The sequence below is a fragment of the Triturus cristatus genome, chromosome 2_2, assembly GCF_964204655.1.
Source record: "Triturus cristatus chromosome 2_2, aTriCri1.1, whole genome shotgun sequence".
Classification (NCBI taxonomy): domain Eukaryota; kingdom Metazoa; phylum Chordata; class Amphibia; order Caudata; family Salamandridae; genus Triturus; species Triturus cristatus.
The window spans coordinates 503,450,851-503,473,576 of record NC_140582.1 but is presented as its reverse complement, the minus strand read 5'-3'; the positions used below and the strand labels follow the sequence as shown (position 1 = coordinate 503,473,576).

General features: G+C 44.7%; 1 protein-coding gene across 1 annotated transcript in view; it reads right to left on the bottom strand.

Annotated features, from left to right (window-relative positions):
• Positions 1-18,324, bottom strand: part of LOC146862426 (uncharacterized) — a 312,505-nt gene extending 294,181 nt beyond the window's left edge. Inside the window, exon 1 of the mRNA XM_085643263.1 lies at positions 17,951-18,324. Within this exon, the coding sequence (XP_085499389.1) occupies positions 17,951-18,201 (251 nt within the window). The 5' untranslated portion in view covers positions 18,202-18,324. The remainder of the gene's footprint in view (positions 1-17,950) is intronic.
• Positions 18,325-22,726: the final 4,402 nt, after the last annotated feature.

Genomic DNA, 22,726 nt, shown 5'->3' with positions numbered 1-22,726 from the left:
TCGAGTTCGGCTTCCACAAAGGGTCCCTTCTGATCTACCTCTAGTATGGCCCTGAGCAGGCAATCATCGTCCTGACCCAAACTTAACTGCGCCAGCAAATCTGCATCCCTCTCCTCTTCCACTTCGAACATGGGCATCTGCAAATAAGTCCGAGCTCCCTGCTGTATGTTCTGCATCCTGGGTGGCTGGGGAACCTGCACCTGCGAGACGCCTGTCCCCCCTTGCATCGTTCTCGGTACAGTCACCGTCTGTACCTGTTCCGCCCCAGGGACCTGACCCATTCCTCCCTCCATCTGCGGCTGATTATAGGGGTTCAAGGGACACTCGCGCCTCCAGTGTCCCACCTGGTGACACTGGTGACAAGCAGTCGTCTTCTTCAAGATCGCTACATCTATTCCTGTCCTAGGGTCCACGGGTCTCGGCCTTCCCTGACCCTGCATATTCTGATTCCCTGTCTGATAATTTCCCTGTCTTCGCCCCACTGGACCCCCATTCGGCGGTCCCTGAGCCGCTTGCATCTGAATGAGCAATAAGTTATCCTTCATCTTCTTGTGCTTTGACTCAATCTCATCCGTGCAGTACCTGGCGTACCGCAAGATCTCGTCTACGGGCTTATTCTGCCAACAGATCAGATGCTGCTGTATCATAAGACTGACCTCGGGCTTCAAACCCAGCACGAACTTAGACACAAACTGTCCCATGTCCTTTGTTTCCAGCTCATCTAACCCACTGTACTGCTTAAAAGCTTTCAGAAGTCTCTCATAGAATTCATGTACTGTCTCCTTGGGCTCCTGCACTGTCCTGTCTATCTTCACCCAATCGATATCTTGGGGTGAAACCTTCGATTTCAACCAGGTAATTACCTTATCGTACAGCCTCATTACCACGGGCGACGGACCATTAGTAACTATGTTCCTATCAGGCTCATAGTCCGGCCAATCAACAGCAATTTTACATGCGTTCCACAGATCTCCCGGAACTACGATATCGAATAAGGTGTTCAGATCTATCCACAACACCTTCGAAATCTTAACGAAACGCTCAACTTGCTTGTACCACTCTGCAGGCTTCTCCCTGAGCCTGGGAAAATCATTCGTAAATGATGCCAAATCCCCCCTGCTCCATGGTACATGCACATATCCTCCATTCGCCACCTCTCTCAAAGGAAGGATCTTTACCTCCTGCAAATCTCCTTCAGAGCTCCCTCCTTTCGCTCCCCTAGAATTCTTTTTCCTAGCCCATTTCTCTTGCCATTTGTCGAGCATCAGCCATATTCTCATAGCTACAATCAATTCCTTGGTATGTGACCTTAGACCAACAACCCTTTTCTCTTCCAATTCCCGCTCGGTACAATGCATCCTATGGCTCCCTTGCAATGCTCTAGTCTTGGATAGATCCACCCCATATTCTCTAGCCAAACCCGCCAGTTTCTCATGTGCCACTCGTGCTTTACGAGTCACATCCTTTGCCACAAAAAGCAATTCATCGGGAGTATAGGTCAATACTCTCTCCAGAGGTAGATTCCCATATATTATTTCATCCGCCTCTGCTTTAAGTCTTACTACATCTATCATTCCTGCCTTCAAGGCTCCTTTCAACACCTGACAACTTGCTCCACGTCCCTCATCATACTCGCATTCCGATTCCTGCTCTCCCCTTTCCTCCGGTAGTTCTATGGGAGCAGAATGGCTCTTAAAGGCAACTGGGGTTGTCCCCGCTCGGCCCATATTCCAGCTCATTTGCTTCTTGGGTGTTACCCATGACCCTAAATCTGGTCTCGACTCCATCAGAGTCCTCGGCCTCACCGGTCTCTCGTCCTCTTCGCCCCTAGATGTGTCCGACACCGCTGCTAATGGTGTACTCCACTGCACAGGGCTTGGAGGTCGGGCCGTTGCCCCTTCCAACTCACTTTCCCCACTTTCTCGCCTAGTTCTCTCTGCCTCTCGTTCGGACCTCTCTCTCGCCTCTGATTCCGGGCTGTATATGGACACAATCGGTCCAATGGTGACCGGTACCCTCAATGCATCCGGTAACCTCATCTCTCCTTCAATCCTTCGGCTAGTCCCCGACTGACCCTGTGAACTCGCTGTTTCAAACGAGACCAACCCTTCCACTCGGGTCTCGGGCTGGATCGTTACCCTTCTAGTTTCCTCTCTCTCGCTCCACCTATCATCTGCCTCATCCGGGTTATAAGGGGGTGGTCTCTCGTCTAGCAATCTTTGCAATATATCATCATCAGAATCACTATCCTCTTTCTGTGCTTTCCCATTCCTTATCCCCGTCTCCTCCATTATCGCGGGATACAGTTTCGCTTCCTCAATTGTCTGCACTCTCCATCTTTTCTCTGCTGCGTCCCATTTGGCATCCTGAAACGCCCTAATCGACTTCCTCATCCTCTCCTGACTTCTTCCCTTTTCCTTATCATGCGCTGCTCGGATCCACGCATGTAATGCTTCAAACTGTGCTGGTCTTGGCAAGGGTTTTAAGGACCCCATCACCGTCTTCAGTTGGTACAGCACCGCTAATCTAAATGAGCCGTACCTCGGGAAAGCTAATTCCCCTTCACCTTGTGTAACCTTGTGCCAATTCTCGATCCAAACGATAGTATGTAACCCCACATTCTGTGCCATGTAATGTGCCGGTGTATCCTCGGGAGGAGCTTCTTCTCCCCCGCGGACAACCACATGCCTATCACCTCTACACAACTCTCGCAAAGCCCTAAGACACTTCATAATGATCAAATTCGATCTCGCGCTCTATTTACTTCTTATTCTCAAATCCTCCAATAACAGCGCGACTCACACCAACCGGCCTATCACAGCGCGACACCCTCTGACGTCACCTTCCTTCGTTCGCAGCAGTTCCCTTCTCCAAACTCGTTTCACGCTTACTCACGTCCCATTCATACACTGAAATAACCAATTAAGTTATTTCTCTGGCTGTCCGTCCACAGCCTCTGACTGTCCGTCCACAGTCTCTCGACCTTGTTGACCTCGATTGGCGCCCGTCTGCCCCCGTCCGGCCAGACAAAAACGCCTCTGATAGGTTACTAACACTCCGATCTGCTCACCACAACCCACGACCAGCGTTAAGTTGCCATACACACACGCATTCGCTCCCCCTATCTCGGTCCAGGTGATCGATGGTACCTCACGATCTCCTTTGGGTGGTCAACAAAATCTATCTCCGGTGTCTTCTACACCACAATTCCCGGGCTGCGCGCGCTCACAGCCTGATCTCACAATCACACGACATACACAACAACTCCGCAAGACATCACACAACAAATCAACACCGCAATCTACAACCACTCATTATGTTCATACTCACTCCTGGAACTGCTGCTTTCTGCCGCGCTGCTACTCGCCGTCGATGCTCATCTGCCGCCGTCTGCTGCTCGCCATCTGATGATTCAGCATCACTTATCGTCTCTTGGGCCTCAAGGGTCACTTATCCTTATCTAATCTTCCCTCGCTATCAGTAAGAAACCATCCTCGTTTGCTACCAACTGCTCCGGCCTATTTTAGTATCTCGCAATTATCTACTGGAACCCACTCTGGTCAGATGGAACTTTTTACTTGCCTGATAGCATGGAGGGAAAATCACCGTTATCACAATTACAGTCTGCAATTTTCCGTAATCAAAGACTCGAAACTTAATCTCTTGGCTCTCTGGTTTTTATTATCAACATAAAGATTTGGAGATACAAAGTCCTCAACACGAGGCACAACAAGTACATAGGCACTAAAACAAATGCTACTCTACGAAGAATCCGCATCCGGCTAAAAATAACTAAAAGTACAATCTCTAAAAGCATGAGGTAGAACACTACCAAGCAAATGTCGATACTAGGGACACTGAACCATACCATCTCTGTCCCTACTCTGTACTAGGTGACATCCCTACATAGCAATCCCTTGAGACCCTCATCAGAATAAAAGGTGTCAGAGCGAAACTTCCTAAGAAGTCCTCACTTAGAGAGCTTGGTCTAAGTTGCCCCCTCTACCCTTCGCCTAGCCGTCCTCTGCTTTGGGCTGCCCCGCTCTGCTCTGCACCCACCCTCGGGGCGCTGTCCCTAATACAGTACCCCAAGTCTCCGAACACGCCCTTTGCGCCTCCTCTCCTTCCGGGGTCGTCTTTCAGTACTTTTCCACAGAGCGCTGTCCAGTTCCATCGTCCATCGCTTGGCCTTGAGTCCCAGACGCCATCCGCACTAGGAGTTACGATTGGCACATTCCAATACACTCCCATGTCTGGCTTTCTCTACATAATTCAAATTACGAACAAAGAGCTTCTCTACTAACGAGCAACTGTCCTTGCACCTGGGGTGAGATCATGCAAAGCAGACATTCTTCACATCTTTTAAGTTGCAATTTACTACAGCCTAAAACCTCTACTGGAATAAATCCTTTTTGGCCTATTGCCCTTGGCTAACATAAGAAAATACCAGGCCTTTCGCCTCAACGATATATGCGAATTCTGGCCACTACTTCGGTTACACAAGCAGGTTTCAATCATAGTATTGACATTTACGTCTTTCTTTCATGTGTGGTCAACCTAAACAACCTACAGACACGAAGTCTGGGGTACACATTTCTAACACCACATTGCATTTCCCATAGCTAAACACTATACATTTCTCTAATACGTTTACCATGTGCTTGTACATAGCTAGCACTTCTACTTAAAATCGATATAGGTTATACAGTTGTAATACATTGCACACGAAATCCCTGAGTACACATTTGGTTATATACGGGTGCCGACTAACCGTGAATATGACGCACCCCTACAATTCTCAAACTTTTAAACGCTACATCAGTTTTGATTGGCTAATAAACTATTATTAACTAAATGAACTGCATTAAGGTGCCAGAAGAATCCCTACTTCATTCCACAATCCTTCTGCAAAAGAATCAGAGTGCTGAACTAGGTATGACATCAATGTAAGAGACTCCAACGGTCCAAAGTACTCACTGCTACAACCCGAAATGGGCAGCTAGTTTATTTATTTTGTTGGTTTTGTGATAGATATCGGGGAGGAACCCAAGCTTCAAGATGTACCATGACCTAAGCACCATGACCTAAGGACGACCTCCTACTCAAATGGTGATTGCATTACCCCTGTTTACCTGAACCAGCACGCACCAGCACCTATTCACAGAAGGCACCCCCACCAACCCATAGGGCCTGTAGGGACAGCGTGTACTGGCAAGACTAAATAAATAAAAGGTATTCAGCAAAGGAAAGGATACTGAAGGGACGAGGTAGTAACTCAACCTTCTGGCCTTATCAGCAAAGGCCAGGTCAATCTACCCGCAGGTTCCAACTATCCTAGGACACCTTCGAGAGCCCCCTGAGACGGTTTTGCTTTGCAATAAGGGTGCAGTTGAAAAATGCCCCATAGCCCAGGCTGTCTCCCAGGAACTGCAATTCGATTATTTGAGAACCATTTAACAATTGTTGCCCTCTTAAACCTATGTACAGTCTTGAGTTGTCAGCGAACTGTAAAGTACGTGCTCTTTTAAGACAAAGCATTGGTTAGACATTGAGTTATTCATTTCATATAGATTTGTTGGGTTCTGAGTCTCCAACCCCACACTGCCTCCCTGAGTTAGCACTGGCCTCCTTGACACCTCTAACCTGAGGGTCAGGTGCTAAAAATATGTTTTTGATGCTCACGTTTGAGTGCAATCGTCTGATTAAGTAGCAAGACACCTGCAACAAAAGGTTCTGATTGCCACAATCGGAGCCCAGTTACTCCACACCCATCCCCCCCTCCCGTTGCCCTAAGTCACCTGATAAAGTTCCGGCTCTTGGGCTTCGGAAGGAACAGCAGGATGCACAGTAGAATAAAGAGTTTGAAATGGTCGGCTTTGGCATATGATACGTTTTCGTCATTTGTGATAACAGAGATTCCTGCCGACTGTGAGAGGTGAAGGCATAGCCTTTTAGATCAAAAATCTGAGTACTTGTCTCCACAGAGGAGAGAGAATGTCTGTCTTACTAGCGTTAGGCTTCAAAAATGACTTGAAACCTATTTGGTAATTAGGAAAAGCAAGAACTAAATGTGTAAGTGGACAATGATTTGAGTACTATCCTCTTATGTGAAGAACTGAAACCAGAAGATGGATAATAATAAACCAGAGGCTAAGGTAAACTTTATAAGCAGAGGGATCAAGGCAGAGCCCTGTGAGACTCCCCAAGTGACCCACGTTTGCCATTTATGATTTCCATTGAATCATAAGTCATCAGGGAAGCAAATTTTGATATGGGTGAGGAACAAACTCTGGGGCCTTGGAGAATAGGAACTGATTCAGCTTGTCAGCTTGTCAGCTATGTTCTCTGTAGTACCTACAGCTTGCTAAATATTTGCATTTTTCTGTGGAAAAAAAGTAATTTTAAGCCAACATGTAACTCCAGGGTTGGGCAGTGCTTAATTTGAACTGGTGGTGTCAATTGGTTTCAGGTGCTCGGCACCAGCACTTAATTGTCATCACAGCACTTATGACTCTCTACCACATGGTGTCGCTGCTCATTTAATTTAGAGATGAGCAGAACCGCGGTTGTTTATGAATACAATATACATTAAAAAATACTAGTACCTGCATCCCCAGCCATTCCTTTCGCTTTAGGGACCTAGAAAAAGCTGAACTGTTGCACTTGCAGGTGAGAGAGATGGTTAGTAGTTGTTTTGGTACCGTCATTGGCAGCGATGATGTGGCAATGTGTGGTGCAAGCTGCATTGGCCTCCTGATCAGGGCCCTGGCACTTATTAGTTGACAAATTAAGCACTGGGGCTGGGGACATTTGAGTGCCAATAGATTGGGGTATTTCCAGTTTTATAGCACTCTAGAAGGCCTCTGTAGTTGCATTTAAAGAGTCCTGTCATCAAAGAAACCTTTCTTTACCCTAAAGATGAGTTTCGTCTGTCTGCTCCACTGGGACAAGAAGGCCAATTTGCAACCTGCATAATAATAAATACGCCATTTCCGATCAAGTTTCCAGGGGTGGTGTTTACCTTCAAATGGTTGAATCCGGAGCATTTGTTAACTCAATGGTTAATAGCAAGAGTGTTGGGTCTATTGTTACCATAACAACAAATATATTGCCCTTTTCGAGAAGTTTTTCCACATTAGTAGTCAGGGTGGGTAACTCCCTGCAACTTGTTGGTGAACAGGGACATACTCGCGAGTTTCTGAGTGTGCACCAACTGTTGTGGGTCGACCCACCCAACAAGGCTGATAATCCCACCTCTCGTTGCGGATTTGTGCAAATGAAAACTCCAACACACTGGCAGAATTTCTATGTTTAAGAAACTCCAATTGTGAAAGCTAAGTCACACCATTTTGCACTTAGCGAATCACAAATTGGATATTGCCTTCACCAATAATGTTTTTTTGTAAGTGATCTTAGGTGCACAAAATTTAAGAATTGGTACGTAAGGAGAAAAGTTGTTTTCAATTTGTGTATTATATGTATAAGTATGACAGCCTAACAATGTATCTTTTTAAAAGGGCTCCAGGAACCCTGAGGCAAAATAAAAGTACTAATGTCTAAATATATTAGTTGCAACCACTTCGGGGGGGGGGGGGCGGGCCCTGGAACTGGTCGCACACAGTGCAATAGTCTTTTTTGGCACCCCTTGCTACATTTCCTCCTTCTCCATAAATTCCCTCACTACCACTCACCAACAATGCACCTCATCTCTCTATACCACCTTTCTGACAAACATTTAATTTTTTTATAGCGCTACTCATAGTTTACTCACACTCAATTCTGCGATCTGCATGGTACACGTTCATTGTAGCCGGCACATTAACACTGCGCTGTATGGGTGACAGGAGTGCATGGTGAGCGATGCAACAGTGTGAGAGTAGGGTAAGAGGAGTGACTGCAGGGTGAGTGAGGTGACCATATGAATTTGGGTGTGGATGTAAGTGCAGAGTGGAACGAATGAATGAATGGTTAGTGATGGGCTTGTTTGAGTGAGATTGCAGATTGAGCCGTGAGAGGGACCATAAGTGAAGTGTCACATGAGTGCAGGGTGAGTAGTGTGCTCGTGTGACTGCAGAGTGAGGTACAGGGTGAACAGCGCAAGTGCATTGTGAGTGCAGAGTGATCACTGTGAGTACAGGGTGAACTGGTGAATGGTGTGAGTGCATGGTGATAGTGTGAGTGCATTGTGATCGCTGTGAGTGCAGGGTGAGCTTGAAAGTGAAGGGTGAAAATGAGGAGTGAGTTGTCTGAATGCAGGGTGTATTCCCAGACACTTGAAGCAACTCAGCATGTTATTGACGGCAGCACAGGGTTTCAGATATAAGTTAAAATATTTCTGCTATGGCATTAATCAGGGATCAAGGGTGGAGGAAATAAATAATGTGCTGATACTTCAACAAACTTCCAGTCTTATGATTAGGGCCCCCGGTTTTATGGTATTTATATTTTTGTCATTTCCGTCTGTATTTATCCATGTTTATTTTTGGCTTATTTCACCTGCATTTATCCATATTTATTTTAGGTTTTGTGAAAAAATGAAGCTGAAATGTGTATATTTTTACATTTATTTTAACCAGTTAATGTTCGCTTGTGCCTGGATGCCTGACAGGTTTCAATGATATATATACACATTCATACAATAAAAGATACACTTATAGGAAAAGATGCACATTTTAGATTCAAGTTTGTGCAAATATACTGCTGTTTAAGGCCATTTACTAAAATTCCTTTATTTTTTTAATTCCCTTGCCTGTCAAACCGCGCATCTATTGGCCTGGGAGTCATGATTGACAGCATTTAGAATCACTCAAAAACAACCCAATTTCCATTTTTATCCACATTTATAAATAAATACAGACAGGAAAATAAATAGTGTTCTGTCTGTATTTATATGTAAAAATCAGAAAAAACGGAAAACAGAGAGCCTTACTTATGATTAGGGTTGCCAGGTCATTATGTTGATGTCCCAGACGGTACAAAACTAAGCAGTCACCTAAAGCTGAATTTTCAGCACTTATCTGTGCATACTTCGAACAGCAAATATAAATAGAAAGCACTTTTAATTGTGTTCTAGGGCTGCCTGAATGATCCATGACTGATAATTAAAGGGAACAAAGGCAGAAAAGTCACATTACACATTAATACATACTTTTTTATTTATAACTCTATTTAGTGTCAAGAGGAGGCCTTTGCAGGCTCTTTAAACAACACATGGCTGGCATTTTGGCAACCCTACTTGATATTCCTTTTAATGAAATGCATTCTGACACTATGGCAGTAAATGTAAAATACAAATGTAAGGAATAGGCAGAGTGAGGGCCCAGGGGGTACTGGAACCAGAAAAAAAAACTAAGCCTCTGTAACCAGTTTACAAAGGTATGTAATTATGCAAATGGTCTTTAAAGACCTGTGAAAAACTCGGGCCTGCTGGAGATAAGACTCCAGACATTGCCCAGCCGAGCCCACAACAGCTCAAGCTGCAGCAGCCCGGGCTGAGACATAGGACGCAGTCCTGCCAAGTATCACGCATCAGGCGTTAGACTAACGCATTTCAGTGCAGTGGTCCACATCACCGCACTGAAATGCAAAGTCACGCATAAATGGGATAGCGCCTTGTTGTTTTCCAAGCCGTAGTAGCGCTGATTATGCTGACCAAACGAAAGGAGTGGCAGCACGCTGTGCCATGCGTGCCGCTCCCGGCAGGCTTGGGTTTGACTGCGGTAGTCGCCACTAACTTACTTGAAGGCAAAAGCAAAGTGCGGCTGACCAGGGTTCAGCACCTCAGTTCCAACATTTAGAAAAGAAGTACAAAGTCTGTGCAACTACTTCCGGAGTCCGCCGCACTTCCACTCCACTGGAAACCAGATAAATCAATTCGTACAAAGAAGGAAGGTGCACCAGAAAAAAAGTCGGCAAGCTTCAAATCAATTCAAGAATATGTCCTTTATTGCTCTGTAGTATTAAAAATAATCATCAGCCAACACGTTTCGTTCTCAAGGAACTTCGTCAGGTCTCAAATATTCAAAAGAAAGTCCAGTCGACATATATTTGTTAGTCAATAGATTTCGATTGACGAATGGTATAGGTAGAAAAAACAGGTTTCTCTCCGATATTTAAAAGGAGGTGAATTTTCGGTAGGTAGTCCCTCGCAATTTTGCTCAATGCACAAGGTAAGTATAGATGTCAGTAGTCCTGCGATACGAACTGCCAGCCTCCTCCTATCTAAGCAAGTCTACTGCTTGTTTCTACAAAGAGCACGTGTGCTGCAGATCAGGTTGTACTCATGGACAGCCTCGTGTGCACAGCTCTTCCCAGGATGGGGGTGGGGCTATAGCCGAAATGTCGTATAGCCCCACCCCCATCCTGGGAAGAGCTGTGCACACGAGGCTGTCCACGAGTACAACCTGATCTGCAGCACATGTGCTCTTTGTAGAAACAAGCAGTAGACTTGCTTAGATAGGAGGAGGCTGGCAGTTCGTATCGCAGGACTACTGACATCTATACTTACCTTGTGCATTGAGCAAAATTGCGAGGGACTGCCTACCGAAAATTCACCTCCTTTTAAATATCGGAGAGAAACCTCTTTTTTCTACCTATACCATTCGTCAATCGAAATCTATTGACTAACACATATATGTCAACTGGACTTTCTTTTGAATATTTGAGCCCTGACGAAGTTCTTTGAGAACGAAACGCGTTGGCTGATGATTATTTTTAATACTACAGAGCAATAAAGGACATATTCTTGAATTGATTTGAAGCTTGCCGACTTTTTTCTGGGCTATAGCCCCACCCCCATCCTGGGAAGAGCTGTGCACACGAGGCTGTCCACGAGTACAACCTGATGTGCAGCACACGTGCTTTTTGTATAAACAAGCAGTAGACTTGCTTAGATAGGAGGAGGCTGGCAGTTCATATCGCAGGACTACTGACATCCATACTTACCTTGTGCATTGAGCAAAATTGCGAGGGACTACCTACCGAAAATTCACCTCCTTTTAAATATCGGAGAGAACCCTCTTTTTTCTACCTGTACCATTCGTCAATCGAAATCTATTGACTAACACATATATGTCAACTGGACTTTCTTTTGAATATTTGAGCCCTGACGAAGTTCTTTGAGAACGAAACGCGTTGGCTGATGATTATTTTTAATACTACAGAGCAATAAAGGACATATTCTTGAATTGATTTGAAGCTTGCCGACTTTTTTCTGGGCTATAGCCCCACCCCCATCCTGGGAAGAGCTGTGCACACGAGGCTGTCCACGAGTACAACCTGATGTGCAGCACACATGCTTTTTGTATAAACAAGCAGTAGACTTGCTTAGATAGGAGGAGGCTGGCAGTTCGTATCGCAGGACTACTGACATCTATACTTACCTTGTGCATTGAGCAAAATTGCGAGGGACTTCCTACCGAAAATTCACCTCCTTTTAAATATTGGAGAGAAACCTGTTTTTTCTACCTATACCATTCGTCAATCGAAATCTATTGACTAACACATATATGTCAACTGGACTTTCTTTTGAATATTTGAGCCCTGACGAAGTTCCTTGAGAACGAAACGTGTTGGCTGATGATTATTTTTAATACTACAGAGCAATAAAGGACATATTCTTGAATTGATTTGAAGCTTGCCGACTTTTTTCTGGTGGGGCACTAACTTACTTGGCTGCAATTTATGAATTAATAAATGGATAAGATTTCCCGCCCACGTGGCCTCCATTGTGACTGATGTCCCGAGGCAGTGGCCTAGGTGCGCGCCACAGCACATTATGTCCTGCTGCCGCTGGCTGCAGTTAAGTAAAGTTTAGGAGGTCAGCATATCATGGCACAGCTGGTGGTGCTAGGTGTGAAATCAATGAGCCTGCTACCGCCGGACACAACTCGCGGACCCCAGCGGCCGCAGGATCCCACACTGTGCAGCTCAGCTGTTCCTGCTGCTGTCTGATGGCCGGGCGGCTGGGGGACGTTTTTACCGAGGGAGTGGTAGGCCAGGACTCAGGAGGCAGGTGGCCGGCCTGGCTGTAAACAAGAATTGGCGTGGCCCACAAGTAAGTGTCTGTGAGACAGTGACCGACTCAGCACTTAAATGTTAATCTAATTTGCTTTAAATTAAGTGCTGCTTAGCGTGATCAGCTGCCTGCTGGTCAGTGTAGTTTTGCTCTTGTCACTGAGCACACAGGACCTGGGTTCTGCGCTGCAGCTCTTCTCTTATGTTCTGCCAACAGATCTCAAGTTGAGTTAAATGGTACTGCTTTGTTAAACCGCCCTCCCCATGCTCGGTGGCGCTCCTCGGGGCATAAACAGATGCCAAACAAGTTTGTACCTACACAGAGCTGCAGTGCTGGATGACCAGGACCGTCAGGGATGAGGCCGATCCCTACAAGACCTTTGATGACACCCAGCCTATCTATGTAACAATCCTACGTGAATGCCACAAAAAAAGAGGGCTGAAGATCTATTCATCTGTTAAAAGTTCGAAAACGGAGCATCTAAAATTATGATTTTTGTTTCTGACAAGTCCTGTTTATGCTTTGTCTTTTTTCGTTAGATTTATTTAGCTCTTGTCTCCACTCTTTGTTCTTTACGATTTTATTTGAATAATGAGCTTAATGTCAAAGCTCATCTCTCATAGCTTACCTCAGCTTGTCACTACGAGCTGTGCCTGCTCTACTGGATCACACCTCCTCTTTACTGTCATTTTCCACCCAAACCCTGAAAATTTAGACACAGAACTGGTGCGCATTTCCAGAGACAACAAAGTTAAGCTGATCAGAGGTGCAGAATGGCATACGTCATTGCTCTGTGCTGAAAGCATTAAGCATTATGTTCAAGCCCTGCCCACTGATGTAGTACATTTTGGAATTCCTAAGCTGTTACCATCTGAAGTGCAGCATATTTTGTTTCCTCTTTTTGTAAATTATTTTAAATAGTCGAACGCATGATGCGGGGTACTTAGCAGGGCTGCTGTGACTTTTAAGTGTGTGCCTCAGCTGCCTGTCAGGCTTACTTGCCCAAATTCAGTGCCCGGCTGTGCGCTGTCTGCCACCTCTAACTTGCATCATGGACGATCTGGAGCTTGTACTGAGCGTTTCCCTTTCACCACAAGGTAAGCTGGCTCCCGCTCATGCCCACCTATAATGTTTAGCATTTTATTTCTACTAGCGGGCTGTACTGTTTGAAAATGGAAATATTGGTATTTTGCAACCTAAAATGCCTTTTTAATTAGGTTTCAAATATCAAGTTGTAAAGGATCTAACACAGATCGAATCTGTCACTGGAAACGGCCACAAAAACTCCGTATTTTGCCAGCTAACCCTCTTTTTCTCATTTCCCCCACCCCATGCTATCAGGGGCTACAAGAACCCAAGCTTTTCCCACCACGGCCACACTCTTTACTACCCTTTCCATGCCATGGGTGTTCTGCAGTGAGCTCGGGGTTCTGCTAGCTCAGACTGATCACAGCGCTGTCATAATTCCTAAAATTCTGCTCTCCCCCTCCCAGAATCTGGTCTTTCTTTTGTTTCTGATGGTAGTGGTTAGAAGCAGGCACTCTAGGTCGTGCACTGTCCATGCTGCTCAGTCTTTCCACCAGGGAGGTCGAATGCTTCTTTTCCACTTAGTATGACCCTTGCCACCACTTTACTTCCTAGGTGCCCTTCTGTTTCTAGCACTTTTAGGATCTTCTTACAGTTTCTCGTTGCTCAAATGGGTGTAATTTCTGATATTTATATGTTTCCCCTTACTCATTGCTTGATTTTCGTCTTGAGAAAGCGTCACTCATAGTCATTCAAATGTCACTCATAATTACACTGAAATTATGAAAATGTCACACATATCAATCTGAAACCTTGGCAGCTATGAGGACGGAAGGGGGGGGGGGGGGTTGAAGCCCTTTCAGCCCTATGGGCGTTGCACGCCTGGTTTGCTACCAATGGTCGAAGTGGGCGGGATCGGCAGGGCACGGTGTGCCCCTACTTCTTTAATTTTAAGGATTCCGTTCCCCTACTTTTTTTTTCTGAAAATGCGTCCCAGGACACAAGAATTCGCCATCGCATATAAATAAAGCTCAGGGTTCCTGGCGTTCGTGACGGGCGGGAAGGCAGAGAAGTAACAAGACTCTGTCTTTTTCTTCTTGCCCAGAGAAGAAAAAGACAGTGTCCACTTCTGCTCTGCCGCTTCAGCTGCCCCCCACTCTTTCCTTCTTCCCTCTCTTTCTGTCTAGCAGTTGTTCTCTTACTGAAAACCGTGACTTCAAGACAGGGTTCTCATTCTCTTTCCTCTCCTTTCTTTTATTTGCTCCCCTGTGAAATGGATCCAAAAAAGAAAAACAATTTTGCTGGAAATGACGTATTTTTCCGACATTTTAATTCCAAAGTGCAGCATCAGGAATAAAAGGTTACAAATATGAAAAATAACTAAATAAAGTAAGATAGAGTGGGAGCAAACTGGCCAGATTGATTTTATTCACACCCAAACACATTAGCGCCACTTTTACAGAGTTTGCCAGTGAAGCGCTATTTTGGTTTTCTTGTCTTTGTTTTCCCTGGGCTTGCAACTAGTGCACCAATCCTGGAGGTACTACAATGTGTGGATTGGAAAACAAAATGTGTACTGCGGCTCTGCGTCCAGGGATGTGGTCTTTTTACTATACTGCTTACGTTTTGTAAGGATATAAGCAATGGACATTGAAATGGGTCCATTCAGGGCCCTATAGTCATGTCCTTGACTTTTCAGGCAAAAGCACTCACTGATTTCTGAATAGTGAGTGTAAAAGAGTTAAGGTAACCATGTTGTTCCTGCTTAAATTTCACATGGTTTGCTAAATTTTGCATTCCCTAGTAGTGTTTGCTTTTTCCATGATGTCGATACTTTTTTTGTAGGCCGAATATTGCTCTTGTCAAGTGCGTCATTGAAATTGAGCCACATCCAGGTGTTTATAGCCGGCAACAATTGGGTTGTAGTTCAAGGCAGTGTGAGTTTTCCTCAGTGGGGCAGTATGGTGTTCATTGGGGGAGAGGATGTGGCTCTAAGACCAGAGCTGCTGAATTTGGAACTGGGGAACCAGGTTCAACCTTAATAACCAGTCCACCAGACCACTCTCCTGAGAGAGAGCACAATCCCATGCTAGACCTTAGAAGGCTTCGCAAGACCTTAGAAGCCCTGGTGTCGTAGTACCAGCAGGTGGGCCCTAGCATGACAAGTGTAGGTAAACCTTCAAGGCTTGTCCACCACTATCCATACTGAAGTTCACCTCCAGTCTTGAGGGCAGGCCTATGAATCAGCACACCCTAGAACAACAGTGACCCTGTCACTGAGGTCACAGGACCCTTGAGAAGGGCCAGCTCTAGGGCGGTACAACCGGTGTGACCGCACCGGGTGCTGACTTTGGGTGGAGGCATTATGTTTGCTAGTATATTATGGTTTTTAAAGCACTTGCTGCCTCCTTCTTGGCCTCCAGCAATTTTCGGCAACAATAAAAATGTTATTATGACTTTGGTGATTAATGTTCTTCCTAGAATTTTGTTTAGTTGAAGTTTTGACTCATGGAAAGGTAGCACAGAGGGTTAATGTGCCTGTTGCAAAGAACATGTACCATGCAGATCACAAAGTGCACATAATGTAAATAGGTCAGTAGGCTACTGCTTTTGTCAGAGAGATCCTTTTGTTACTTGCAGTTTATATGTTAAAATCCTAACATAGAACAGTGAGCTATTAACTGTCAGCTAAGAGCTGCATACAAACTGCAAGGTATAAATTAGAGAATTATGTTTTTCCCCCAGTCTTTGATTATCCTAATGTTGCAAAAAGTGTTCTTTTGGACAGAAATCAATTCTGATTATTAAAGAGAACCCCTCCCAACCATGGTATTACGTTTTAAATTCTGAGTTTGTGTTTCTCCAGACCAATCACTATTAAACTATACGGCCTACTAGTATGGTTGTCATGTGGCTCCTACACCTTGTAGTCCTTAGAATTATGTACCATTTTCTATACAGTGATTTGCACACATATTGATTGTCTCTGTGTAATGTGTGTGATGTAAAGTGCTCTGACACCCTACAATGGTATGAGTGGTGCTGTAAATCAAATTAAATGCATCTGAGCGAGAATGTGGTTATGGAGACTTGAGGGGCACTGTTAAAGGGTGGTAGTGAGGGAATCCATGGCAGAGGTGGTCATTATGGGGCACTAACGAACATTAATGCTAAGGGCACCACCAGTGCTAAGGCCTGCCCTGCCCTTGAGGCCAGTCTGCCTCACCAGTAGGTACCTCCATTGGCCTTGTTTCAGCAGTAGTAGCTGCAAATCACCAGGGATTGGCAATGCAGGATTTGCACGCACAAAAAACTAAGTTTGCAAACTTCACAGTCTCTCTGCTTCATTCACAACCACTTTTAACATTTGCTGCCTGATGTGGGGACACTGGAATCAATTATGCAGCATAGGAGGACAAAATTATGCCGCAGTGTTGAATAAATGATGCATTTAAAAAAAGGCTGCAGCGTAATGCTGTATATTTTCTTATATTTTATTATTTTGACATTTGTACACATGCTAACAGTCCCTGGAAAGATTTTGCCTTATTTGTACCAGTGTAACATACACATGCAGCAGTGAGAAAGGTGATCAGTCAGCCTTTGCAAGGTGCCCTCCACTTAGCGGCAACACAAGTTACTTTGTTTATTAACTTTTGATACGTTTGAGCTACAAACAATTTATTAGTTTAAATGGTCAGATCATGCAGCTGAACTTGCATTATGAGGAAAATATGGCAGAGCCATAATTATATAGGGAACATTTGTAAACTATGATATTTTGCCATACATGTTTGGACTGCTGTTGTGGAAAAAAGGGAGAAGTGCTGAAGGCAGAAACTCCATGGCTCGGAGACAAATGGCTTGTGCTTCCACATTTTACCTTATTTGGGACATTCAGTGAGTAGAAGCATATCCTATTTTGTGAATGAATTTTAATGTCAATAACTCATTACACCCAGGTCCCTACGTCCTCGACACCTTCATTACAAATGAGATTTACTATCTCATTTGTAATGAAGGTGTCGAGGACTACGGAACTCGGAGTAATGAAGATTACCGGTAAGTAATAGGACATTATAACCTTAAATAATCATGTGTATCCATTGGTTGATTTAACTGGGCAGTGAAATGCCAAACAAATACTAAAACATTGGTATGTTTGCGCATTCTGGCCACGCCTTTGGCTTGGCCCAGTGATCCAATCCTTGGGTTTTTCCCGCCCTCTGATTCTCCGCCCACAGTTCCCCTACTTTTTTTCCCCCACTTCGACCACTGTTTGCTACAAATGAGAACTCAAACACAGTAGTGTAGTTCAATGTGCAGCTTTCTTCAGCCAGTGCCCTTGCTCAGGCTCCTGACTGAACCCGCCAACCTGAGTAATTGACTTTAGCCGACAGGGAATTACAGGCGCCTTCCTAATATATGTTCACATGCCTGTTCCAATGACACCTTTAAAGGCCACATGAACTGCTCTTCAATTAATGTTGCTCGTTACCATCAATGTATCCATCACCAGCGGCGACTCAATTATGTTTGCCACAGGATTCGTCAGCTAATAAACTGCATTCAGGTTTGGGCAGGGATGCAGCCGATCGTGAAAGTAAGATGGTTAAAAACACACTTTACAGCCGGCTCCCGCCTGCATCCCTGCCCTCCTCTGGAAGCGAACACCACACTGTGCTGAATGTGCACCTACTATATATAATTTCAGGATGCGGTGGATGCTTGGTGGGTGACTGAATAATTTACCTACAGCAACATTAGCCCCGAAATGCATTTCATCGAAAACACACTACTTCTATCATATTTATGAATACTATAGACATATCTTCCGCGGTACGCACCGCGGTTAGCTGTCACTCAAAGCCAGGGCCACTCCCACTACATTACTGTGAACGTCCTTACTCGGGCGGATGAGGTTTGTTCATCCGGGTAGGAGAGCTGGGCCTCATTCTCGTGCACGAAGGTTCATCCAGCAGCTTCTCCCCGAACTCGCCCCCGTAGACGGTGCTGCTCTTAGCTCTCCGGCGCTCTTCGTACCCCCAGGCCGAGCGAGCTCTTCGCGTGATCTCTTCAAGTCCCTTCCGGTCCCGGGGCACGCTGGAGCCCGGTCTTGGAGTGAATTCGGGAGCCCGTAAGAAGGGAAAGTCTGACATTCTTGCAGACTATTAATTTGATGGAACTTTGGGATGCGCGCTTCTTCCGAGCAAGGATGCAGGGCCCCTGAGCGAGCCTGTCCTGGCTCCAGGAGGTGCGCCAAGCTGCAGCCTGCGTGTAAAGGCTTGGAGGCACTGCCAAATTGTTGACATGCGTTGCTGAGCGACAGTGCAGCGGCAGCTTTTACGGGCGAGCCAGTCTGCATGCCACAGTCTAAAGGATTCTAAACATGTACTGTTGAGTCTGGCGATTTATAAACACGGCCTTTTTTTCCAATTTTTACCACACGTATCTATTATTAGCAAAAACACATTATAAAAATACAAGTGAAACAGTTCTAACAGTATTACCTTATATCACATTTTTTTGCACACCAGGGTTCTGGGGGTCGTACCAGAGTGCAGGCATGATAGTGTGTGCGTTGTGGTATGGCTTGTGATGGAGATGTTTAGTGTGGTGTGAGAGAATAAAACAATGTCTAGCTTTTGCAACAAGAATTTACAATTTTATTAAGGACACAGAGGCGAGGATTATGCTTCTCTTGCTTTACTCTTTATTTTCATCAGCCAATCTAATGTAAAACTTTTAAAACACTACATTTCTCATGACCACCATAGAACCCACAGCCCTATATAACATTCAAACGGCCATACAGCTTTCGCTTTCTTTGCCTCAAACATCAGCATTACAGTTAATCAGTCCAAGACCCTACAACGATAGGATCACTATCAACTGAAACCAGAAACTGGTCGAACGGGAGCCCGATTCAAAGATCCTGGATGCTAGGAATCTGAAGCCCTCCGCGTGCGACAGCGGGAAGAAGATCATCCCAGAGCCAAGATACAGCTGAAGAATGCTCCCAGAAAGTTGGAACTTTGGCACGGTATGAATCACTTGTCCTTGTTTCCTAGTAAAAAAGAGTTAAAACACCAAAGCCGTAAACACTGGCCCATATATCAGGAAATACCATGAAATAATCAACAATGTCAGGGAGGTAAAAAATATTTATATCAGATAAATTATTCAAATACATATGTGTGCAAATAACCAGGTGGGATAACCTTCGCCTCTGTGTCCTTAATAGAATTTAAAAAAATCTTGTTGCGAATGCTAGCATTTTTTTGGTCTATGTCCGGACTGGAGGCTCCGATTATGCTTGTTTAAAGCTGATCCACAACCACAGAAGCAACATCCACAATCGGCTTATAATAAAATAACTAAAACGTGGATTCTGAAAACCAATCTGCCGCCATTGGGATGTCATCCAAGCAAGAACATAAAGCAAATGATTTCGAAGCCATTGCCTATTACCAGACCCCTAGCGGGTCACTCGGCAATTCTTCAGGACCGATGTCTAAGGATGCAAAAAAATAGAGTTGATGCACACGCTTTAAAATAAATGAATAATTCAATAAATCAGATGCAGAGCATAGCTTCCGTTCTTCTTAGTTTATTAACGAAATTCTTCCACTCCCCAACGCGTTTCGTCGTTTGGAGGGGATTAACCCATACGACTTCCTCAGGGCTGGAAGTGACACAAATAACATATGTATAGAAAGATGGCGGCAAAAAATACACAGAAAAAGTACAACACACAATTAATATGGCTCAGAGCAGAAGGATAAACGGTTCAAGAAACAGGCAAAATTATAAGTCAAAGTCAATAGATAGTGTGAAGATAAGAGTATAAGACATGAGTCTAAAACAGAATAATAATTTTTTTGAGAAGCACATAACCGTGGTAATATCAGTGAGAAAGTACCTCTCAAAAAACTACTCGCCAACCCATGTGAGTCTCATACTACAAATATTTATAAAAGAATAATCTGTACCTTAATTATTTGAAGAACTGCAAACCTAAAACAATACAAATGACTCAAATTTAGTCATTACGTCACACATGAGGCACGATCAATCATGAAACCCATGAAGTCCAAAAAAATACCTGTTGAAACTGAATAGGAGCCATAATTATATAGGGAACATTTGTAAACTATGATATTTTGCCATACATGTTTGGACTGCTGTTGTGGAAAAAAGGGAGAAGTGCTGAAGGCAGAAACTCCATGGCTCGGAGACAAATGGCTTGTGCTTCCACATTTTACCTTATTTGGGACATTCAGTGAGTAGAAGCATATCCTATTTTGTGAATGAATTTTAATGTCAATAACTCATTACACCCAGGTCCCTACGTCCTCGACACCTTCATTACAAATGAGATTTACTATCTCATTTGTAATGAAGGTGTCGAGGACTACGGAACTCGGAGTAATGAAGATTACCGGTAAGTAATAGGACATTATAACCTTAAATAATCATGTGTATCCATTGGTTGATTTAACTGGGCAGTGAAATGCCAAACAAATACTAAAACATTGGTATGTTTGCGCATTCTGGCCACGCCTTTGGCTTGGCCCAGTGATCCAATCCTTGGGTTTTTCCCGCCCTCTGATTCTCCGCCCACAGTTCCCCTACTTTTTTTCCCCCACTTCGACCACTGTTTGCTACAAATGAGAACTCAAACACAGTAGTGTAGTTCAATGTGCAGCTTTCTTCAGCCAGTGCCCTTGCTCAGGCTCCTGACTGAACCCGCCAACCTGAGTAATTGACTTTAGCCGACAGGGAATTACAGGCGCCTTCCTAATATATGTTCACATGCCTGTTCCAATGACACCTTTAAAGGCCACATGAACTGCTCTTCAATTAATGTTGCTCGTTACCATCAATGTATCCATCACCAGCGGCGACTCAATTATGTTTGCCACAGGATTCGTCAGCTAATAAACTGCATTCAGGTTTGGGCAGGGATGCAGCCGATCGTGAAAGTAAGATGGTTAAAAACACACTTTACAGCCGGCTCCCGCCTGCATCCCTGCCCTCCTCTGGAAGCGAACACCACACTGTGCTGAATGTGCACCTACTATATATAATTTCAGGATGCGGTGGATGCTTGGTGGGTGACTGAATAATTTACCTACAGCAACATTAGCCCCGAAATGCATTTCATCGAAAACACACTACTTCTATCATATTTATGAATACTATAGACATATCTTCCGCGGTACGCACCGCGGTTAGCTGTCACTCAAAGCCAGGGCCACTCCCACTACATTACTGTGAACGTCCTTACTCGGGCGGATGAGGTTTGTTCATCCGGGTAGGAGAGCTGGGCCTCATTCTCGTGCACGAAGGTTCATCCAGCAGCTTCTCCCCGAACTCGCCCCCGTAGACGGTGCTGCTCTTAGCTCTCCGGCGCTCTTCGTACCCCCAGGCCGAGCGAGCTCTTCGCGTGATCTCTTCAAGTCCCTTCCGGTCCCGGGGCACGCTGGAGCCCGGTCTTGGAGTGAATTCGGGAGCCCGTAAGAAGGGAAAGTCTGACATTCTTGCAGACTATTAATTTGATGGAACTTTGGGATGCGCGCTTCTTCCGAGCAAGGATGCAGGGCCCCTGAGCGAGCCTGTCCTGGCTCCAGGAGGTGCGCCAAGCTGCAGCCTGCGTGTAAAGGCTTGGAGGCACTGCCAAATTGTTGACATGCGTTGCTGAGCGACAGTGCAGCGGCAGCTTTTACGGGCGAGCCAGTCTGCATGCCACAGTCTAAAGGATTCTAAACATGTACTGTTGAGTCTGGCGATTTATAAACACGGCCTTTTTTTCCAATTTTTACCACACGTATCTATTATTAGCAAAAACACATTATAAAAATACAAGTGAAACAGTTCTAACAGTATTACCTTATATCACATTTTTTTGCACACCAGGGTTCTGGGGGTCGTACCAGAGTGCAGGCATGATAGTGTGTGCGTTGTGGTATGGCTTGTGATGGAGATGTTTAGTGTGGTGTGAGAGAATAAAACAATGTCTAGCTTTTGCAACAAGAATTTACAATTTTATTAAGGACACAGAGGCGAGGATTATGCTTCTCTTGCTTTACTCTTTATTTTCATCAGCCAATCTAATGTAAAACTTTTAAAACACTACATTTCTCATGACCACCATAGAACCCACAGCCCTATATAACATTCAAACGGCCATACAGCTTTCGCTTTCTTTGCCTCAAACATCAGCATTACAGTTAATCAGTCCAAGACCCTACAACGATAGGATCACTATCAACTGAAACCAGAAACTGGTCGAACGGGAGCCCGATTCAAAGATCCTGGATGCTAGGAATCTGAAGCCCTCCGCGTGCGACAGCGGGAAGAAGATCATCCCAGAGCCAAGATACAGCTGAAGAATGCTCCCAGAAAGTTGGAACTTTGGCACGGTATGAATCACTTGTCCTTGTTTCCTAGTAAAAAAGAGTTAAAACACCAAAGCCGTAAACACTGGCCCATATATCAGGAAATACCATGAAATAATCAACAATGTCAGGGAGGTAAAAAATATTTATATCAGATAAATTATTCAAATACATATGTGTGCAAATAACCAGGTGGGATAACCTTCGCCTCTGTGTCCTTAATAGAATTTAAAAAAATCTTGTTGCGAATGCTAGCATTTTTTTGGTCTATGTCCGGACTGGA